At 36.7% G+C, this 21182-nt stretch overlaps 1 protein-coding gene across 1 annotated transcript in view; it reads left to right on the top strand.

The window, feature by feature from the left end:
- The window catches only part of dnajb14 (DnaJ heat shock protein family (Hsp40) member B14), a 62192-nt gene extending 42216 nt beyond the window's left edge, over positions 1 to 19976 (top strand). Inside the window, exons 3-8 of the mRNA XM_048167904.1 lie at positions 1590 to 1735; positions 1841 to 2017; positions 3245 to 3330; positions 14791 to 14900; positions 18750 to 18922; positions 19389 to 19976. Coding sequence (XP_048023861.1) covers positions 1590 to 1735; positions 1841 to 2017; positions 3245 to 3330; positions 14791 to 14900; positions 18750 to 18922; positions 19389 to 19513 — 817 coding nt within the window. The 3' untranslated portion in view covers positions 19514 to 19976. The remainder of the gene's footprint in view (positions 1 to 1589; positions 1736 to 1840; positions 2018 to 3244; positions 3331 to 14790; positions 14901 to 18749; positions 18923 to 19388) is intronic.
- Positions 19977 to 21182: the final 1206 nt, after the last annotated feature.

Here is a 21182-nt window from a genome sequence, read left to right on the forward strand (position 1 = left end):
TCCTTTGTAGAGCATTTGTAAGGAAAATACCAGTGGGCGAGACCAAACAGTGCAAGCGTAACATCAAGAAAAGTGCACATTTCTCACAGCACATCCTATGTCCTTGTAATTCGGGGAGGCGGTTAGGGGAGGCGTGTCCATCCCATCCTGTGTTCCACCATGACAAATCTAGTCATCCTACTTTACTGTCATATTGAGCTTGAACTATTTACAATTGCTTAAAGGTGACCTAGAACTTTTTTTTAAAAGATGTAATATAAGTCTAAGGTGTCCCCTGAATGTGTCTGTGAAGTTTCAGCTCAAAATACCCCATAGATTTTTTAAAATTCATTTTTTTAACTGCCTATTTTGGGGCATAATTAGAAATGAGCCGATTCAGGGTGTGTGGCCCTTTAAATCTCGTGCTCCACGCCCCAAGAGCTCGCGCTTGCCTTAAATAACATAAAAAAAGTTCACACAGCTAATATAACCCTCAAAATGGATCTTTACAAAGTGTTCGTAATGCAGCATGTCTAATCGCGTAAGTACAGTGTTTATTTTGATGTTTACATTGATTCTGAATGAGTTTGAGGCTGTGCTCCGTGGCTAACGGCTAATGCTACACTGTTGGAGAGATTTATAAAGAATGTAGTTGTGTTTATGCATTATACAGACTGCAAGTGTTTAAAAATGAAAATAGCGACGGCTCTCTTGTCTCCGTGAATACAGTAATAAACGATGGTAACTTTAACCACATTTAACAGTACATTAGCAACATGCTAACGAAACATTTAGAAAGACAATTTACAAATATCACAAAAAATATCATGTAATCATGGATCATGTCAGTTTTTATTGCTCCATCTGCCATTTTTTGCTATTGTCCTTGCTTGCTTACCTAGTCTGTTGATTCAACATCCAGACGTTCTGCCCTTGTCTAATGCCTTTCATAATGTTGGGAACATGGGCTGGCATATGCAAATATTGGGGGTGTACACCCCGACTGTTACGTAACAGTTGGTGTTATGTTGAGATTCGCCTGTTCTTCTGAGGTCTTTTAAACAAATGAGATTTATATAAGAATGAGGAAACAATGGAGTTTGAGACTCACTGTATGTCATTTCCATGTACTGAACTCTTGTTATTTAACTATGCCGAGGTAAATTCAAATTTTGAATCTAGGGCACCTTTAAACTGGCATGGCTTAAAAACACATGCAAATAAACTTTTGTCGGGACACTAAAAATAGAACTGAAATACTGGGAAAAACTGGACGTCTGGTCACCCTACAGTAAAGAGAACTCGATTTTGTACTCGCACACTGTCTAACAGGTGGTTTTCTGTGTGCATACTCGAAGTGCCTGCACAGAAAGCTCGTGTCTACATGCCTAATTACATTGAGTGGTTGCCATATGATTGGCTGATAGATATTTGTGTTAATGGGCAGTTGAACAGGTGTACCTAATAAAGTGGGTGGTAAGTGTGCTTGTGTATATATGTAGCTCGGCAAAGCTGCACTTGATAGCTTCTTGCAGCCACAGTTGTAATAAAAAAGGTTTAATATAAAATAGATTTAACATTTAAAAACTGTTGCTTTTTGTTGTCTTTAGGATAAAGAAATGTAAAAATTACTATGAGGTACTGGCTGTCAGAAAAGATGCCAATGTTGAGGAACTGAAAAAGGCCTACAGAAAACTGGCTTTGAAATTCCACCCTGACAAAAACCATGCACCAGGAGCAACCGAGGCCTTTAAAAGTAATGCTGTCACTGAAACACCATATCCAATTATTCCAATACATTGTTAAAAAGTTGATGTACATAAAATATAAAACAATAAATGCTGTTCTTGTTCTTCACCAGAGATTGGAAATGCTTACGCAGTGCTCAGTAACCCAGAGAAGAAGAGGCAGTATGATGTAAGTGGAGGAGAGGAGCCCAGCAGCACTCATGGAGGATTTGATTTCCACAGAGGCTTTGAGTCTGATATTACACCTGAAGATCTCTTTAACATGTTCTTTGGAGACGGCTTCCCTTCATGTAAGCCATTTTTATATAGATGTAAAATCATGTCAAATCAGTACAAGTGTGGATTTTCTCCACACAGATGGATTACTCTGCACAGTATTCACTTTATAAATCCTGGTTAGAATGAGGGGTTGTATAGGGTTAAAGAGTGGTGGATGATATATTGCTACACACGAGAAACCTGTTTAAATTTGATTATTGCCTCTACCCCACGGTTATGCATATTTGATGTTGCTGTGATTCTTTGTCACAAAGTGTATTTGCATGTGTTTTTAAGCCATGCCAGTTTTAGCGATTCTAAACAGTTCAAGCTCAATATGACTGTAACGAGAACTCAATTTTGTACTCGCACACTGCCTGATAGGCGGTTTTCTGTGCACACACTTGAAGTGCCCACACAGAAAGCCACCAGTCAATGCAGTATTGAGTTCTTTTTCATATCTTATTGTGCTTAAACAGTTAAAAACAAAAAAGTTATAAAAAACACATTCAGTTATGCTCAGGTCAACATTTTTCAGAGAGGGTGGTAGTGACCCAGTGAGCATTCAGAGAACATAGGGGGTGCTGGAACAATCCATACACCCACCCACCCACCCACCTTGACTTATCCAGGACTGAAAATATAGATGTCTTTTATCAGTAAGAGATTTCTGAGAAACACTGTTGATATTTGAAATTCACCCAAACAAACACACCCCTCTCTTCATTGCTCCACCCTCAAAATGCATGAACATGCAATGCAAGACTGTGTCTCTTTATCACAGCAGAGATGATGAATGAATGACAAGAAAAGAGCAAATCATGAACCTGAATTTCACAAGATTATATACAAGCAAGAGTTTGTCGTTAGTCACCAGCAGCACATAAGCTCCAGACAAACAATGTCACTCAAAACTGTCATGTTACTATAGTTAGCATTACAACAACAGCTTATCATGGTTCTGTGAAACATAGCAAAACCAGTGTTACTCGTGTATTGAGTAGAAGCAATGCAACCTCAGCATCCATTTTTAGACCTTCTCGCTTGAGTCTCTCCAGCGCTGGAAAGCTTTTCTAATATTAATGAGCATCCTAAAGCTCTTGCTTGATCATAACCCTTCTTTTTTGAGTGATATTCCATGAACTTTTCTCTTTTGTAATGTCTCTCAGCCATATCTCTTTGTTGTTTACTTCACCTTTAACATGTCAGATCTGGTTAGGCATGTGGGTAACTGAATATGTGATTTTGTGTTTTTTCAGCTAACACACATGAATTCACTAATGACCAAACATACAGTCACCATTCGGACCAAACCAGAGGAGAGAGAATGGAGGAGAGAGGAGATGTATGAGCATAATTTTTCTGTCTTTCTTAATCATATTAGAGACTTAGTAACTACTATCTGGTTTTTAACGAACTCTTTTAGGTCGTAAGCTCTCTGTAAAGTAATGCATAGTCGCATAATACAATGATTATACTCCAATAGCAGCCTTTAAATACGAGAGTAGAAAATGTTGAAATGCTGAATGCTTCAGTTTCCTTTAGAATACGATAATACTTAGGGCCAGATTTACTAACAGCTTGCGCCAGTGCAAACCCTCTTTTGGTGTTAAACTACTGTCAGGATTTACTAATGACACGCAGGGCAAAATTAACGCTAAAAAGGTGTGGACTGAGTTGTTTTTGCGGCTGACCTTATTGCATATGTATTTGTACGAGTTTCTGAACATATTGTTTGCCAAGCCATGTTGGCCTATATGTGTACGTGTTTGTCAGATTACATGTAACAAGTTGCGCCGGTGTCGATCCACACCTTATGAGCATCAGCTCTGCTTATTTGCGACCCAACGCTAATTTGCACTGCTCTTAGTAGATTGCGCTGGTCATTATGTAAATTATTTGACTGCGTCTGTGTTCTTTAATTGGCGCATCAGTAGTAGATCAAGCGCAAAACTTGCCACTCCCATTGCCGCATTTGTGGAATTGAGCTCTCGTTTAGTAAATCTGCCCCTTAATCATGAATAACATACATATTTTTGTATGTAAATAACAATCAGAAATGGTATTTGAAATTAATAAGGATCAATAAATAAATATTGTTACAAATAACATAAGAAATTAAATTAATTTATTTTGATTGCTTTTATTTGACATGCACAACACAGGCCAATGCACACAGATTTGCACTGTTTAGGACGGAGTCGTGTTGAAGAGCCGCTAACAAAGCAATTTATTTACATGATGTTCTCTTTCTTAAATGTAAGAGTGTAAATGCCAGCATTAACATACTGTCATGTGAAAAAGAAAGCATACCCTCTTTGGATTCTAGAGTTTTAGGTATCAAGACATTAAAAATCATCTGATCCTTAGCAGGTCTTAAAATTAGGTAAATACAACCTCAGATAAGAAACAACACAATATATTACACAGTCATTATTTAACAAAAAATAATGCCAAAATGGAGAAGACATGTATGAAAAACTAAGTACACCGCATGATTCAATTGCTTGTTGAACCACCTTTAGCAGCAAAAATTAAAGTGAACGTTTTTTGTATGACTCTCACTTCATTGTGGACGAATTTTTATCCCACTCTTCTTTACAACGTTATTTCATTGAGGTTTGTGTGGTTTTATGCACAACTTTCTTAAGGTCATTCAACAGCATTTCAATCGTGTTGAGGTCTGGATTTTGACCGGGGCACTACAACACCATGACAGCACTTTTCAGTCATTCTGTTGTAGATTTGCTGGTGTCCTTGGGATCATTGCCTTGTTGCACGAACCAATTTCGGCCAAAATTAAGCTGTTGGAGAGATGGCTTTAAATTTGACTAGAATACTTTTATATACAAAGTCGACTCAATGACTGCAAGGTTCCCTGGTCCTGTGGCTGCAAAAAAGCCCAAATCATCACCCCTTCACCAGCATGCTTGACAGTTGGTTGGAGGTGTTTGTGCTGATATGCTGTGTTTGGTTTTCTCCAAACATCGCACTGTGCATTACAGCCAAACATTTTCACTTTGGTCTTGTCTGTCCAAAGGACATTGTTCCCGAAGTCTTGTGGTTTGTTCAGATACAACTTTGCAAACCTTCTTTTTTTAGAGAGAAGAGGCTTTCTCCTGGCAACCCTTCTAAACAAGCCTTGTTCAGTCTTTATCTAATTGTACTGTCATGAACTTTAACATTTACTGGTGCCTCTAGAGTCTGAGATGTAGTTCTTGGGTTTTTTTTGTAATTTCTCTGAGTATAGCACACTGACCTTGGGGTGAATTTGCTGGGATGTACACTCCTGGGAAGATTGACAACTGTCTTGAATGTTTTACCCCTTCCAGATTGATGGGCAGCAACAGTTGCTTCTCTAAAATCATTGCTGATGTCTTTCCTCCTTGGCATTGCATTAACACACACCTGAATGCTCCAGACTTCAGACAGCAAACTGCCAAAACTTCAGCTTTTATAGAGGTGGTCACACTTGCTGATTATCAATTAATCAAGGAATTTTGATTAGAAGCACCTCTTAATTCCTATGGAAGCAGTAAGTGTGTACTTAGCTTTTCACATATGGTTTCTTCTTCTCTTCTAGGCTAGGCTAAACTAGGCACAGCTGGTGAAAGTAACCCCAGATATTAGTCTGTTTTAGTATGCTTGTCTGTATATATTCAAGGCTATTTGTGCATTTTTAAATGTTGCATGCTGTTTCACACATACACAGAGTGGAATCTCTCACTAGTGAGGGAATGGAAACCCTGCAGATTGCTCGAAATCTTGGAGGGAAAATCTGTCGCCCAAAATCTGCCCATATAAGCTGTTCCAGGCCGACTTTCTGTCATTGCATTGCTTGATGAAACCTTATATATGCTTCAGCTTTTATTGGCACTATTTTTGTGTCTGTAAAAGAAATACAGCTATGGAAAAAATTAAGAGACCTCTTAACATTGATTTCTGAACTTGGAGTGGTCTCTTAATTTTTTCCATAGCTGTATATTAACTAACTGGCCAATATGTCGGAAATATAAGTTACTCTGTACTAATTTCTTATTTATAAGAACTATTGTATAAAAACAATATTACACTTGCAGTCGTTTTGTAGCTCTGAATATAATCACAGATGTGAATAACTGTAGCATGAGGCCATGGAAGTATTCAGTGTTGCTTAAGTGTGTAAGATTGAGATATTTATATAGCTGGGTGCTTTTGTTCCCGAATATCAGCTCAGCTGTCATAGATATGAAGCCATAGACCATCACAGCCATGCTGCTGATATTCATAAAAAAACAACAAAAAACAGCACAATTGTGAATATGATATTGCTTCTATACATTTTATAAATTTTATTTTGTTGCTTCTATACATGTAAAATGTACATTTTAGAGACAATTTTGCCACTTTGTCTGTGACAAATTTATTGGCAATTTATTCAAGGTGGAGGAGTGAGTTTTGTGATCCTACGAACCCGGGAATGCAAACGAACCTACGATCTTACGAACCCAGGAATGCAGATGTAAATAAAATCTCATGTGCTTGGAATAATAAGAACAAATTTAAAATTTATTTAAAATAATAGGATATAATATCCTATTTATTATTTGATCACCTAAATATTTTGTTTAAAAAATAGGAAGGTAGACACGCTGTAGTTAAAATGATTTTCTGTGTTGCATTTTATCTCAAAATAATGTGTCATTTTAAAAATGTGGAAATTAGCAGAAATAAGTAAATGCAACCTCTTATTTACATGAGGTAAACAAAAAGCTGCTTGGTTTATATATTTAATTTATATAATTATATATTATAAACATTTTAAAATTGTATGGCATACCTATTTCAAATGTTTACAAGCTTTTTTTTCCTCGTCTTTTTGCTCTTAACAGCTCCTACATGCTGAGATGGAGCAGTGATGAAATATTGTTCTTGTAAATACTTTCCAGTTATTGTACGGTGCTCCACAGTGGTCAAAAGGATTTAAACGATGAATTTTGAATTTATCTCTTCTTGTAAACTGATGTGGATTCAGAGAGCAATTAAATTATCACATGACCTTGGATTTTTACACGGTGGCGAGAGAAACACTGACACCAAACATTGACATTCTGGATTTGGACAGCAATAAAATCACAGATTAGCCTTTGTAAATGTTGAAAATACCTTGCGTCCCTATGAGAAACAATAACCGTCCAAATAGGGCTTTACTTAACAACAATCACTTAACCTACAGACAATCATTATTCCTACAGAAAAGGGTACTGAAAAATGCACAGACTGACAGTCTGTCTGGAACACACAAACACAGACAAGAAGAGTGATGCAAACAAAGAAAGGTCCCAGTTTGGACTTGCACTGGTCTTGGAATGCTGCTAAACCAATCAGATTTTAGGACCATTACTAAATGTTGTATAACTCTAAATACAGACTAGGACTTTTCCCACTTACAATTGTTAAAGGGTTATTAAGTACTCACCCTCATGCCGTTCCAAACCCGCAAGACCTTCGTTCATCTTTGGAACACAAATTAAGATATTTTTGATGTCCAAGAGGTTTTTTCATCCTCAGTAGTAAAAGTAGTAAATACATTGTTAAAATAGTCAACTTGACTACAGTGGTTCAACCTTAATGTTATGAAATGACAAGAATACTTTTTCTGTGCAAAAACAAAACAAAAAAAATATAGCTGCAAGCAGCGATGATGGGACCAAGCCCCGGCACCACCGCCACCCCGGTGGCTTCAGGTCAACTGTGCATGTCAGGCAATAGGTATTTAAAATGGGTAAATGTAAAGGAATTATGTGAAGATATGAGACTCTTGCTCTTTCCCTTTTTGTTAATACTTTAATCGCTCGCCTTGGCAACACCATTTGAAATATCCGATCACAGTTTAACATCAAATTGGTGTCTTGCCACCAAAGTTTGGTGTGAATCGTATGAATCACGTAGGAGGAGTAGTGAAAAATTAAGATCCTGATTATTAAAAAAATACACATTCAAACCTAAATATCTGACTACCTGTTGGTCAGAGCTAATGACTGTAAATTAGAAAGTTGTCCGGCTCAATGAGAGCAATATATGTACCGAGTTTGGTGACTGTAGGTAAAACTACCCCCTCCACACACACACTTTTGTCAAAATGTGGTGCTACAGAGCTCCCTCTCCATGCCTGTTTTAGGCTTTGCCCATGTGTACTGGCTGACCACTGTGATGTGTGTGTTGAGTTTCATGTAATTTGAAGCATGCTAAGAACCTCAAAAAATTTTATATGTTGCCATAACAACAGTATTTAAGATAACTAAAATCCTTTCACAGGTCTACATCTGCTGTGTTTTGTCATTATACTAATGAAGTTTGAAGTGTATCGGATAAAATTGAGAGGGTGATTTCAAAGCATTTTGAATGCGACACACTTCATCCTGCCAGTTGGTGGTGCTATAACTTAGACTCACAATAGTCAAATCAATGTGATTGGCTTCCTACAACAAACACAGAGCTGACGTTTTGTCCAAATCAGTCAATGTATGCCAAAGTTATAACACACTTCCTGTTTCCCTTTTTTCACCATATATTTGTTGCCTCGCCATGGCTTCATGTTGACCGAGTTTGGATGAGCTTGGATAAATGCCTTTATTTTGTAATTCAAATATTCATAGAAAAAGTCAAGCCCTAAGGGATTTTTCTTTCATTCACAGCAATGAAAGTGTTAAACTCTAACCATCAAGTGTGAAATTGACTCACAGACAGACACACACACACACACACACACACACACATGCACAGAAAGAGGGAGACAGAGTGATAATCAGAAGATTTAACAACATTTTAAATAAAAAATAAAATCTAAATTGTGACAGAAAGTAGTATTTTATAATGTTTAAATATACATGCTGATGCAGTGTGAAATAAATGGAAATGATTGCACTTTAAATCACTGTTTAAACAAAAAAGATTTATCCAACCCTGTTTAAAAATAGGCCTTTGGTGCCATCCTTTGGTTATACAATATATTACATTTGTTTTCATTTCATCTCAAACAGAGCACTAATTTGATTATTTTTAAGTTAAACATACTACATTAATTGAAAAAGAAACTCAAATGTGTTTTTTCTTCGCCCTTTCAGGGCTTGGGCCCTAATTAAAGCTGCAAGCAGCGATGAAATGGCCCTTGCACACGTGCCACCGCCACTTGGTGGTTTTAGGAAAACAGAGCACAGTGGGCAATAATCATTTAAGTATATAAATATAGGAGGACTACGTCAGTCATTTGTATTTGTCACACTTCCTGCTACCAGCTGGTAGAGATTTGACTATAACAAAATTTTGGCATGTAGATGTCTTTAGGCCAGGGCACTTATTATTTGAAGTTTGAGGTAGATTGGACATTATATGCTTGACTACAACAACGTCCTGTTTTATGACAATATTAGCATGCTTTAGCACTCAGCTAAGTGTTTCTAGCATGTTTTAGAATGTTTCTAGCATGTTTAGCACACTCAATTGCATATATAGTATGTTGCCAGTAGTGCATCACAGTGTTAAACACATCACTTCCTGTTGCCAATGGGTGGCGCTATTGCTATAACTGAATATTGTCATGTAGATGTGTTCAGGGCAGGACTCAAACATGTGAGGTTTTGGGTAGATTGGACATTTGTATGTCTGAGTTACAACAACTTCCTATTTCGTGGCATTGATCATTAGCTCTTGGCCAAGTGTTGCATGATTTAACATGTTTCTAGCATATTTGGTACTTTGTGGCATATTTAAATGTGTTTCAGTGAGTGAATTACAGTGTAAAGCATGCCATTACCTGTTTCCAACAGGTGGCGCTATGACTAACTGAATAACTGCATGTAGATGTCTTCAGGCCAGGACTCTTATCAAATGTGTAGTTTGGGGCAGGTTGGACATTGTATCCCTGCCTTAGAACAGCTTCCTGTTTCATGGCAAAACATCAAAAGTTTCCAGGCCGCTACTGACACGCCGTTCAACGAAAACTCAAGATCTTTGCAATTTAACATCGCTAAGGCCTTAAGATTAGACTGACCAAATATGATGTTGTTCTGGTTAAATCTTAATGAGTTAATCACAGTGTAAAACATGACATTTCCTGTTGCCTGCAGGTGGCGCTATGAATGAAATTGAATATTCGCATATAAATGTCTTCAGGCCAGGACTCTAATAAAACGTGAAGTTTGGGGCAGATCGGACATTGTATGCCGAGTTACAGCAACTTCCTCATGGCGAAACATCGAATTTTGTCAGGCCACCACGAACACACTTCTCAGCGAAAACTATTTATTATTCATAATGGAGTTGGAATTGGAATATCCATTGGTATTCATATTCAGTGAACTGCGAACAGGTGCGCGTGATAGAAGGGAGCGCGAGTGCATGGACATATTAACGCGAAGGGCCTTGCATCACCAGTGCAGACCACCATCAGAAGCTGAAAGCATGCCTGGCCTCAGCGATTTACCTGACTGAATTTGGTGAGTGATGGTTTCAGGCCCCGATTGGCTAATCGGGAGCACCGGGAGAATTCCCGGTGGGCCGGTCTGTTTATTTGGCCGCGAGGGCCGGTGTTGTCAGGTACTGGGTTGAAATACGGCCCAGGGCGGCATGGGGCACCCGCGCAAGAAAAAACAAACAAACGAATGCGCGATCGGGTTTTTACCGCTCATTTGCACGCAACGTCAATGATATCATGTCACTCTGTGGGTAAATTAACCTGGTCGGGAGGGACTCAGAGTGTGCGCTCGGAGAAGACAGCTCACTCAAAAGTATACCATAAGAAGGGATGAGGTGATGTCTGTAGGGACAGCGGGACAAGTACTAAATCAACGCTAAATTATGGTAAGGCAAAAGGTCTAAGCCACCAGAGGCCGATTTAAGTAACGTAAATAAATAAAAAGGAAGAAGGGAAAACATGCAAAAGATAAAGGCATGTATGCAGCTTACTCATATCGTAATAATAGTAGGTAAATAATAAAATATGGCCTATCACTTATGTTATGTTGCTTGCTATGCTATTACACATTGGCCAACAATATTCATTTTTTCTGTCCAACTAGCTTAACCAGACAGTAAAATGTGATTTTGTAACATGTAACTTTTTTTTTAAACAAACATGATAGCCTACTTTAATATTTTACTGTAAAGTTGTGCAATTTTGTAGGATTTATGGTATTTTGTTTTATTTATTTGCCCCAATTTGTAATAATTTAAGTATATACATTTATATAAAATAGCAAAATTTTATGTTAAATTCACTTTAATAAAGATCTACATTTCTAAATTTCATTCATAGTGATAGACATGAAAAATGTGTCTGGGTTTAGTGGACGATTACTGCCATCTACTGGAAAGCAAACACTTAATTAAATTAAAATTAAAATAACATGAATTTTTAACTACAGCCACAAGATGGCTAGAGAATTAATCAATGGTTCACATTATAAAATCATTATTATAACTATAAAAATAAATTTATATCAAATTTTAGCATTTTTTGTACTATCATGGGTATGTAAAGATATTTTTGAAAAATACAATTAATTACAAGGCTGTAGAGAACAGTGCACTATTGCAGACTTATATACTGAGGTTTTATTAATATAGTCAGTCGTGAATTAAAGTGGGCCGGTCTAATGCTGCGTTCACACCGAACGCGTCTGGGGCGTCAAATTCGCGCTAGACGCGTCTAATTGGACGCTTGAACATTTTGAAGTCAGACGCGCGTAAAATTCGCTCAATTCGCGCGTCTAAACAAAGTGTGTTCAGACGCGAATTCGCGTCATGGGAGGGGCTTTCATCTGTTTCTGCACAGATCCTCTGAATAAACAAATAATCTCGTCAGGTTGAAACCTGTAGCGGCAATTTAACTCGGTTATGTCGGCCGACTTTTGCTAGCTAGAAGGTGGGCTAATATCAACGGCTAAAATCATGCAAAAAGTTTTACAACTAACCAGATTGTCCGATTTCTTTGCTTATTCTCTTCCAGGCAAGGTCCTTTTTATTCCTGTCTCGATAAAAATATAATGACACATCATAGAGCTCAGGGTGGCCACACACAGCGACATCTTTGTTCTGGTCTCCACTGCTGATCACATCATAAACACGTTACTACCAAAGCAGAGTCCCTGATTGGTTAACGCACTGCAAATTTACGCCAAAGTTCAGATTTTTCAACTCGGGCGTTTGGGCGTCAGACGCTCAATTCACGCGTCAGCCGCGTGAACGCTCAATTCGCGCCACGCCATTCGCGCGTCAACGGCCGATTCGCGCCGCAGGACACCTAGACGCGCGTTTACATTGACTTAACATGTAAATCAGACGCCTCAGACGCCCCAGACGCGTTCGGTGTGAACGGAGCATTAGGCATGAAACTGCAGGGCTGAAAATGAGTCCCAATCCGGCCCTGGATGGTTTCAATAATTTTAATATTTTCTGCTAAGTTAAGTTACCCAGGAGCTCTGTTGACATAGACTTGGCTAACGTTAGCTACAGCTTGATGAATTGAGTCATTGAACACAGCAGGAGAGAATGCAACGTTAGCCAGCTAGCTAAAGCTCTGGTGGAAAATTATTAGCTAACGCTACCGTTTTTGAGGAGGTAGATTTTGAGGTGAGGGGACTGACAAGGCAGAAGGTAAAGTGGTCCATCGTTCTATCAATAAGCAGAACTGCCAAACTGTACGCAATTTACATAGTGGATACGCATTTTGACTTCAAAGTACGCTGGTACGATTTGTCACTCTAAACTACGCAAAAACCTGGTGACGCCTCTGTGCACGCGCAGTCCTCAAATCAAGCAACAGCAAAAGAAGAAGAGTTCGACCAATCATAGCGCTAGGTTTTTCCCCCAGATAGCAAGTGGGGATGATTGACAGATGCGTAAAGCCTATCGTTAAAAAGAGACTGAAAATCGACACCAATAAAGATTCGCTCGATCCCCCTTCATAATACTTAGTAAGGAGGCCATAATCTTTTTTGACTAATGGCTGAAGTTTCTCCAGCTCTCCCCAGGTTGGCAAAAAAAGCATTTCAAAATGACTGATGCTTTAAAATATGGAATATTTAAATTTTTCTTCTGGGGGAGCATGCCCCCGGACCCCCCTACAGGGGTAATATCCTTCTCACCTTTTTCACCCCTAACCCGTTTTCATGCCTGTTATCTGATAAAATCTCTAGGAGGAGTTTGTTAAAGTATAATGTCTTGAAATGGCAAAAACTGCTATGATTTTGCTCCCAGGGCCTTTTTTTTTAGTTATTGGGCTCTTACCTGTGTCTACTGAATTTCATAATTGTACGTGAAACGTAGTGCCAAGGGTGCTTAGTTGAAATTTTGTAGGTGGCGCTATCAAGCCATTTTGCCACACCTAATTCTGAAACCCATATCACATGTATATTTTCACCACTTGAGTTTTCGAGCATATTTAGGCCCTCAAAAATGCAGTTCATTTCAGAGAAGAAGAAGAATTGACCGAGCAATTACAATAGGGTCCTCACACCATCGGTGCTCAGGTCCTAATAAAAATAATTCTTAGGAAAACAATAGGGCCTCCGCTCCTTTGGGACTTGGGCCCTGGGCACTTATAACCCTTAGAAGATCAATAGGGCCTTCACCCTTTCAGGGCTTGGGTCCTAATAATAATAATAATAATAATAATAATCCTTAGGAAAACAATAGGGCTTCCGCTCCTTTGGGGCTTGGGCCCTAATAACAACTTTATTCAACAAATTCGTCTCTCCACTGTCATTCTCCTACGCTATTTTTGTTGTAAGCGCTTCCAGGTTCTACATCAGAACACCGACTCAGTATTGGTTGACGTCTGTTCACGTGAGCAGTACAATGCATGTGTGTGATGCTGACGCAGGAGTCGGCCAATAATGAGTCAGTGTTCGGACGTGAACATGGAAGCGCTGAACTGCGTTCACTGTCAACTGTGTATGAGTCTGACAGCGGAGTGACGAATTTGTTGAATAAAGTTGTTATTTTTGTTTTGTTTTTGTGCACAAAAAGTATTCTTTCACTTCATAATATTAAGGTTGAACCACTGTAGTCACGTTGACTGTTTTAATGATGTTTTTACCACTTTTCTGGATTTTGAATATGGTAATTTTGTTGCTTTCTATTGAGGATAAAAAAAACCTCTTGGAATTCATCAAAAATATCTTAATTTGTTTTCCGAAGATGAACAAAGTTCTTACAGGTTTGGAACGACATATGGGTGAGTACTTAATGACATAAATTTCTTTTTTGGGTGAACTAACCCTTTAACCATATTTGATTAGTCTTACTAAAAGCTATTTATCATGTTAAAATTGAAGGGCTGGGTATAAATACAGATTTCCCAATTCAGTACAATTCCATTTCACAAGCTATATTTCAGTGTCTGTTTTGCTTGCATATGGAGGAAAAAAAAATTTATCTGATTTAGCTGCAAATATCACAGGGCAGTGTTTCAGGCTGATTCAAACCAGTAAAACTTTTTTTAACTATTCATTCAATGTTGCATTTTATGTTTATTTATTTTGTCTAAAATAAACATAGCTTTGTTTATGTTTCACAACCCCAGGGAAAAATTATTTCTTTTATCATGGCACTGAAGATTCAACGAAAAAAGAAAATATTAATTTTAAAAATGAAAAAAAAAGAAAAAAAAAAACATCAATTCAATATCAGGGTAGTTCAAATAAATATAATAATTAATCTGAAAATCAATATTTTTACCCAGCCCTATCTGAATGATTCATTCTGTTGTTCTTGTTTTGAAGTAACACACAGATAATGACTGATACCGGTGTCTATTCTTCAGGGTGGGTACTCCATGTTTATTCAGCTGATGCCGATAGTTGTGCTGGTCTTGGTCTCAGTCCTCAGCCAGATGTTGGTGTCCACACCTCCTTATAGCCTTTACTCCAGACCGTATGTCATAATACTTTACAATACATGCCTCATACTACTATACAATCTATGCTTTAGATCATGTGTAATAATGCTTTATGACATATGCTTCACAATACCTACAAACTTCAGATAGTATGTAATAACTCTATTTGTGATATGGGGTTAGAAATGTGATATGTTGCATGCCTGCAATTAATGGATTGTATGGAGTCAAATTAATGCCTTAAAGTTTTGCACAAAAATAAAGTTTTGCAAAACAAAACAAAAAAAGAATTGAGCAATAAAAAATGTTTTGCAAACAAAAATAAAGAATTGCAAAGGAAAAATAAAGTATTGAGCAGAAAAATAAGTTTTGCAAACAAAAATAATACATTGCAAAATAAAATAACGTAGTGCAAAAATAAAAATATAATCACTTACAAAAATCAATGACAGCTGTAATCCTATTTTATCTTTGCCACATATTTTTCATGCTCAAACCTACTAAATCATTTGCAACGCTCATTTTGTTCTGCGTTTCAGTCAAGCGTGCGCTCACAATACCGGTTTTCCTTTGCGCTGCACTTTTCTGTGCGGTTCTCTTTATGGCACTGGTTTGACGTGGGGGTGTAGTCAAGAAACGGGGGCACGCCCCTGCGAAACACGTCATCGGCAGGAGACGCAGATCGCACCAGAATAGATCAAGCATAGAGACAGAGCGCATTTATTATAATCTGAAAACCACGCCCACCGGGGGGGAAAACAATCCAACCATCTCCATTGACTTTGTATTGCGTGAGGCTGCCTTCTCGTCTTTTCTGACTCATTACAAAAAAAACAGAACAATGCCTAAAGCTGCTGTGTGACAAGGTGTACAGCTAACAAGCTAAAAAACCCAGAAATATGTTTTTATAAGCTGTCGACCCCAAAAAACGAATGTTTAAGGACACAAATGTGGATACAGGCAGTGAAACAGAGCGCAACGAGTCATATTACTATAAGAAATGCACTGGATGGGGTCGTAATCGGCGACAACATATGCTAAACAAACCAACAAAAACAAACCATTCATTATTTTTAACCATGTCAAAGAATTATTTCACCTGTCGCCGATTACGTTCCCCTCCAATGCATTTCGCAGAGGCGTGCCCCCGTTTCTTGACTCCACCCTCACGTCAAACCAGTGTCATAAAGAGAACCGCACAGAAAAGTGCAGCACAAAGGAAAACCGGTATCGTGAGCGCACGCTTGACTGAAACGCAGAATAAAATGAGCGTTGCAAATGATTTAGTAGGTTTGAGCATGAAAAATATGTGGCAAAGATAAAATAGGATTACAGCTGTCATTGATTTTTGTAATTGATTATATTTTTATTTTTGCACTACTTTATTTTATTTTGCAATTTATTATTTTTGTTTGCAAAACGTATTTTTTTCCGCTCAATACTTTATTTTTCCTTTGCAATTCTTTATTTTTGTTTGCAAAACATTTTTTATTGCTCAATTCTTTTTTTTTTGTTTTGCAAAACTTTATTTTTGTGCAAAACTTTAAGGCATTAATTTGACTCCATAGGATTGTCTAAAACTGTTGATATTATTTAAACACTTGTGTTGTGTTGCTAGAAAGTTCAAAAGGCTGACTCTTATCTGACTTAATCATATTAAAGCTTAAACCCTCACTTTTCTTTGTGCAAAATTTCACTAAGTGTATCTGTGTGTGTGTGTGTGTGTGTGTGTGTGTGTGTGTGTCTGTTTGTGTCTGTCTGTGTCTGTATGGGGGTAGGATTGTAGCAAAATTCCAAATAAATAGATTATGATCCACAAATAAATGTAAAGATATTCACAAAAAATAATCATATCCACAAATGAAAGAAAGCAATTCACAAATGTACAGGTGGTGATTCACAAATAAATGCAGGCAGAATTGTGCTTGTGACATAAAAATATATTTGTGAATATGTTTTTTATTAGCAAATCTCATTTTATTTATTTGTGAATTCAGTTATTTTTTTGTGAAACTCCTAACATACAGTTGTGGATCTCATTCTATTCGTTTGTGGATACGATTATTTTTCTGTGAATATCTTTACGTTTATTTGTAGAGCATAATCTATTTATTTGGAATTTTGCTACAATCCTACCCCCATATGTCTGTGTGTGTCTGTGTGTTTGAGTTAAATATATATTTACTCCTGGGCAAAAGGAAAAAAAAGGAAAGAAAAAGAGAGAGAGAGATAAAAAACAAAAAACCAATGGGCCAAGACAAAAAATGGCTAAGCACTAAGCTTTTAATTGTCTTAATCACAAATTATTAGTCAGGAAATTAGCAGAATTTAAGCAAATGCACTACTTTTAAAAAGCCATTGCTGTCTGCGAAAAAAAAAAAAAAAAAAACTTCAAAGACAGAATTAAGTTATTGCCAGAATATGGGAATTTGATTCATTGTGGTTCAGCAGAGTTGTGTGATGATGCTCCAGAGCAGTGTCTTGTGACAGTATCTCCTGTCAAGTAGGGTTGTACTCAAGTCTACCTTTGTAGAGTCTATGACAAGTTCAAGACCAGGACTAGTCGAGACCGAGTCAAGACCGAGTCCAAGTCAAGACTGAGCAAATCCAAATGAGACAGTCAAGACAGAGACAGAAAAAAAAGAATCCTCCACATACCACATACTTAACTATTGATCATTTATGTGATGAGAGAGACCGCATATATTCTATTCTAAGATAATAATTTTGCATTATTATTTGTAATGATCAAAAAGCATGTGCAGAGTAACAACCCTGTAAAATCAAATTAGGCCAACAAGCAAAATAATCTGCTAGTGGGGTAAGCAAAATAATCTGGTTTTTGATTTGAAATTATTATTTTACCCCACTGTCAGATTATTTTGCTTGTTTTAAGGAAAAAATACTTATTTTTCATATTGACTTATTTTTGACTTATTTCTCATTTTTACTTGTCTGGAAAATGCTTCTTGATTTAAGAATTGTTAGATATTTGGACTAGAATCAAGACAAAAAGCATTTTTTTGCAGTGTAATAAGTAGAATACTTTCAACCATTGTTATTATTATTATATTTCAGCAGCTTGACTGTTAAAGTTTAGCATGTGCAGGATGATGATGCCAATCACATCAGCCAATGTTATTATAGGAAAAATAGAAACTCTTGCTAATTTAGTTGTTATAGCACAAAATGTAAAAGAGGGGTAAGTTGGCCCCCTAAGTGGGGGTAAGAAGGCCCCCTTGGATAAACTTTTACAGAAAAAAAAAATTTTTTTTGATTATACTTCTTATTAATATTTATATATATTTTTTTAAAATATTTAATTATTGTAACATACTAAATCAACTATTTTAAATTTAATTTGACAAAGCATAATCTGAGTAAAAGAGATTTGAAAGGTAAAAGTATTTAATGTCATCTTACCCCAAGGATCTAATTATATCTTTTTAATAAATACTGTCACTATTGATGTGTCCATAAATCCCTCATTAACAAACAGACACAAAAAAAAACTATTCACCATTTTCCAGAGACACAAAATTAGATCAGTTAACCTCAAAACTGATTCAGCTGACTAAATCTCACAAATGTAGATATGATGAACAAAACTAAAAATAGCATAGCCATTTATTTCAGTGTTGAGATGAGATTTTGTGCCATCTATGGTCAGGGAAAAAAAATAAAACATAAGGTGTGGGGGTCATCTTGCCCAGGGGGCATCTTACCTCATGTTACCCTAATACCTAATATTAAGAAAGAAAATCTGAATATATATATATATTAGGGTTCTAGCAGTTTATGCGCATATACCCTTAAATTCTGAATTTTAATACAGTGCCTTTAAAACTGTGTAATGGTTGTGATCTCTGCTCCTTCACATCTAGGTCCACAGGACAGACTGTTAAGAGACAAACAGAGAACCTGCATGTGGACTATTTTGTCACCAGAGATTTCAAATCAGAATACAAGGGTTCAGCTTTACTAAAGATTGAGAAGAATGTAGAGGAGGATTATGTTTCTAATGTCCGTAACAACTGCTGGAAGGAAAGACAGACAAGTATGTGTCATTATTTAATTTTTACCCTCTTATTGTTCTATTAAAGGGATAGTTCACCCAAAAATGAAAATTCTATCATAATTTACTCACCCTCAAGTTGTTCCAAATCTGTATAAATGTCTTTGTTCTGCTGAACACAAAGGAAGATATTTTGAAGAAAGTTTGTAACCAGGCCACTTTGGGGCACCATTGACTTCCATAGTAGGAAAAAACTACTATGGAAGTCAGTGGTGCCCCAAAACTGTTCAGTTTAACACATTCTTCAAAATATCTTCCTTTGTGTTCAACAGAACAAAGAAAATTATACAGATTTTGAACAACTTGAGAGTGAGTAAATGATGATAGAATTTTCATTTTTGGGTGAACTATCCCTTTAAGGGTCTTATATGCTTTGAGGTCCTAATAAAATTAATTTGAAACCATATACGCAAATGTAATATTTTTTACATCATGTCATCCCCTTCAGAAACAGATCTGCTGTATGCTGCTAAGGTCTACAGAGATGAAAGACTACAGCGAAAGGCTGAGCTCATGACCATGGAGAACTGCAAAGAGCTGGACAGATTAAACAACCTATTCCGTGGTGGATAAACCTCATCTGAAACTAAGAGACATTTAGGAATATAAGACACCATGGTATAAATGTATTGTTTGGTTGTTGTTGTTTTTGTTTGTTTGTTTGTTTGTTTTTAAAAAAAAAAACATTATTATAGAAAAAAAAGTTAAGTCTCTCATCTTCTTCTGAAATATGCTTTACTCAGAAATAAATTCAGAAAGAGATCATTTTTACCCAGCACCATCAATCCATTTTTTCTTTTTATAAATATGTCTCTATTATGTCTAACTTTACTAAACAGTGAAAAATGGGCCTAGAAGTTCTATACTTGAATCACAACCTTTTTTTCTTTCTTCTTGACTTTGAACCCAAACTTGCATTGACTCCATGTCAATGTTGTTCTCCTTGCCAAGTTTTAACAGTGCTACTAACTTGAAGAGATCACTATTTTGAATCTTAATGAACCTTAAATTTATGAAATATAAGCTTTTAAATAGAGGACTACTCCGTTCTTATTCAGAACAAAAATTATGATATTTTTAATATCATTCAATTAAAAGTCCACACAACTAAAAGTTTCACACATTGAAAAGATACCATAAAAGTAATCCATATGAATCAAACATACAGAACCACATTAATATAGGCTTTTAATCATTTATAAACATAAAAAAAAAAAAGAAAACCTCACTTACATGGATTTGACCAAATATGGTAAACATGGAAGCAAAACCATGCTTGCTTGATGTATGAGGTCAAACCTCTTTGGTTCTTGCTCATCAAGCAAGCACAGTTGAGCTTTGATTAAACATCTCAATTCAAATGGATTATTTGGTAACACTTTATAACTCTTGCTATGAATCATTAGTTAAGCATTAGTAAATAACTAATTCATCATTTATAAAGCATTGTCCCTACATTAATAAATTGTTCCGAAAAGAACAAAAAGAACAAAGCATTTATAGCTGTATTTATAAACTGCTTACTTATGTCTAACAAAGTTTTATAAATGATTAATTTGCTATTTGCTAATGCTTAACTAATGATTCATAGCATGCAGTGTTGTTATGTGCCTTGCTGCAGAGACGAGTCGAGTACAGATATCCACAATAAGATAGGTTTTAATAGTAAACAAGGAACAGAGATACAGTGTAACACATTAGCAAACAAGATCACAGACAAGAAGTGCAGGGAGTGAGTCCAACTTAAAGGGAGTGCTGACAAGGACAACAGGTGCTGGGAATCCGGGGAGATGGCGGGAAGACTGATGAGGGAAGTGCAGACACGTGTGGAGAACAGGAGGATGCTGGGAACTGGAGTCCGGGAAGGTGTGAATGTAACGTGTTAACAAGTGTTATCGATCATTTAAATGATCTTGCATTAAAGTTTTAGTTGTGTGGACTTTCAATGGATGGACAGAAATGATGAAAGAATACAGTATTTTCACTTGTGTTCTGAAGATAAAAAGTCTTATGTGTTTGGAACCACATGAGAGTGGGTAAATGATGACAGAATTTTCATTTTTCTTTTGGTGAACTATCCCTTTAAAAAACAAAATGTTTTTTCTTTGTTTAATCATTTATCTCAAATTATTCTCCTCCTTAAAATTCTATTCATTTAACACTGTTATTTTTGAGATATAACATCAGTGACGTACAAAAGATAAGTAGCACATGCTACTAAATTGCCTAATTACACCTAGTG

This window comes from Megalobrama amblycephala, linkage group LG19 (assembly GCF_018812025.1).
Source record: "Megalobrama amblycephala isolate DHTTF-2021 linkage group LG19, ASM1881202v1, whole genome shotgun sequence".
Classification (NCBI taxonomy): domain Eukaryota; kingdom Metazoa; phylum Chordata; class Actinopteri; order Cypriniformes; family Xenocyprididae; genus Megalobrama; species Megalobrama amblycephala.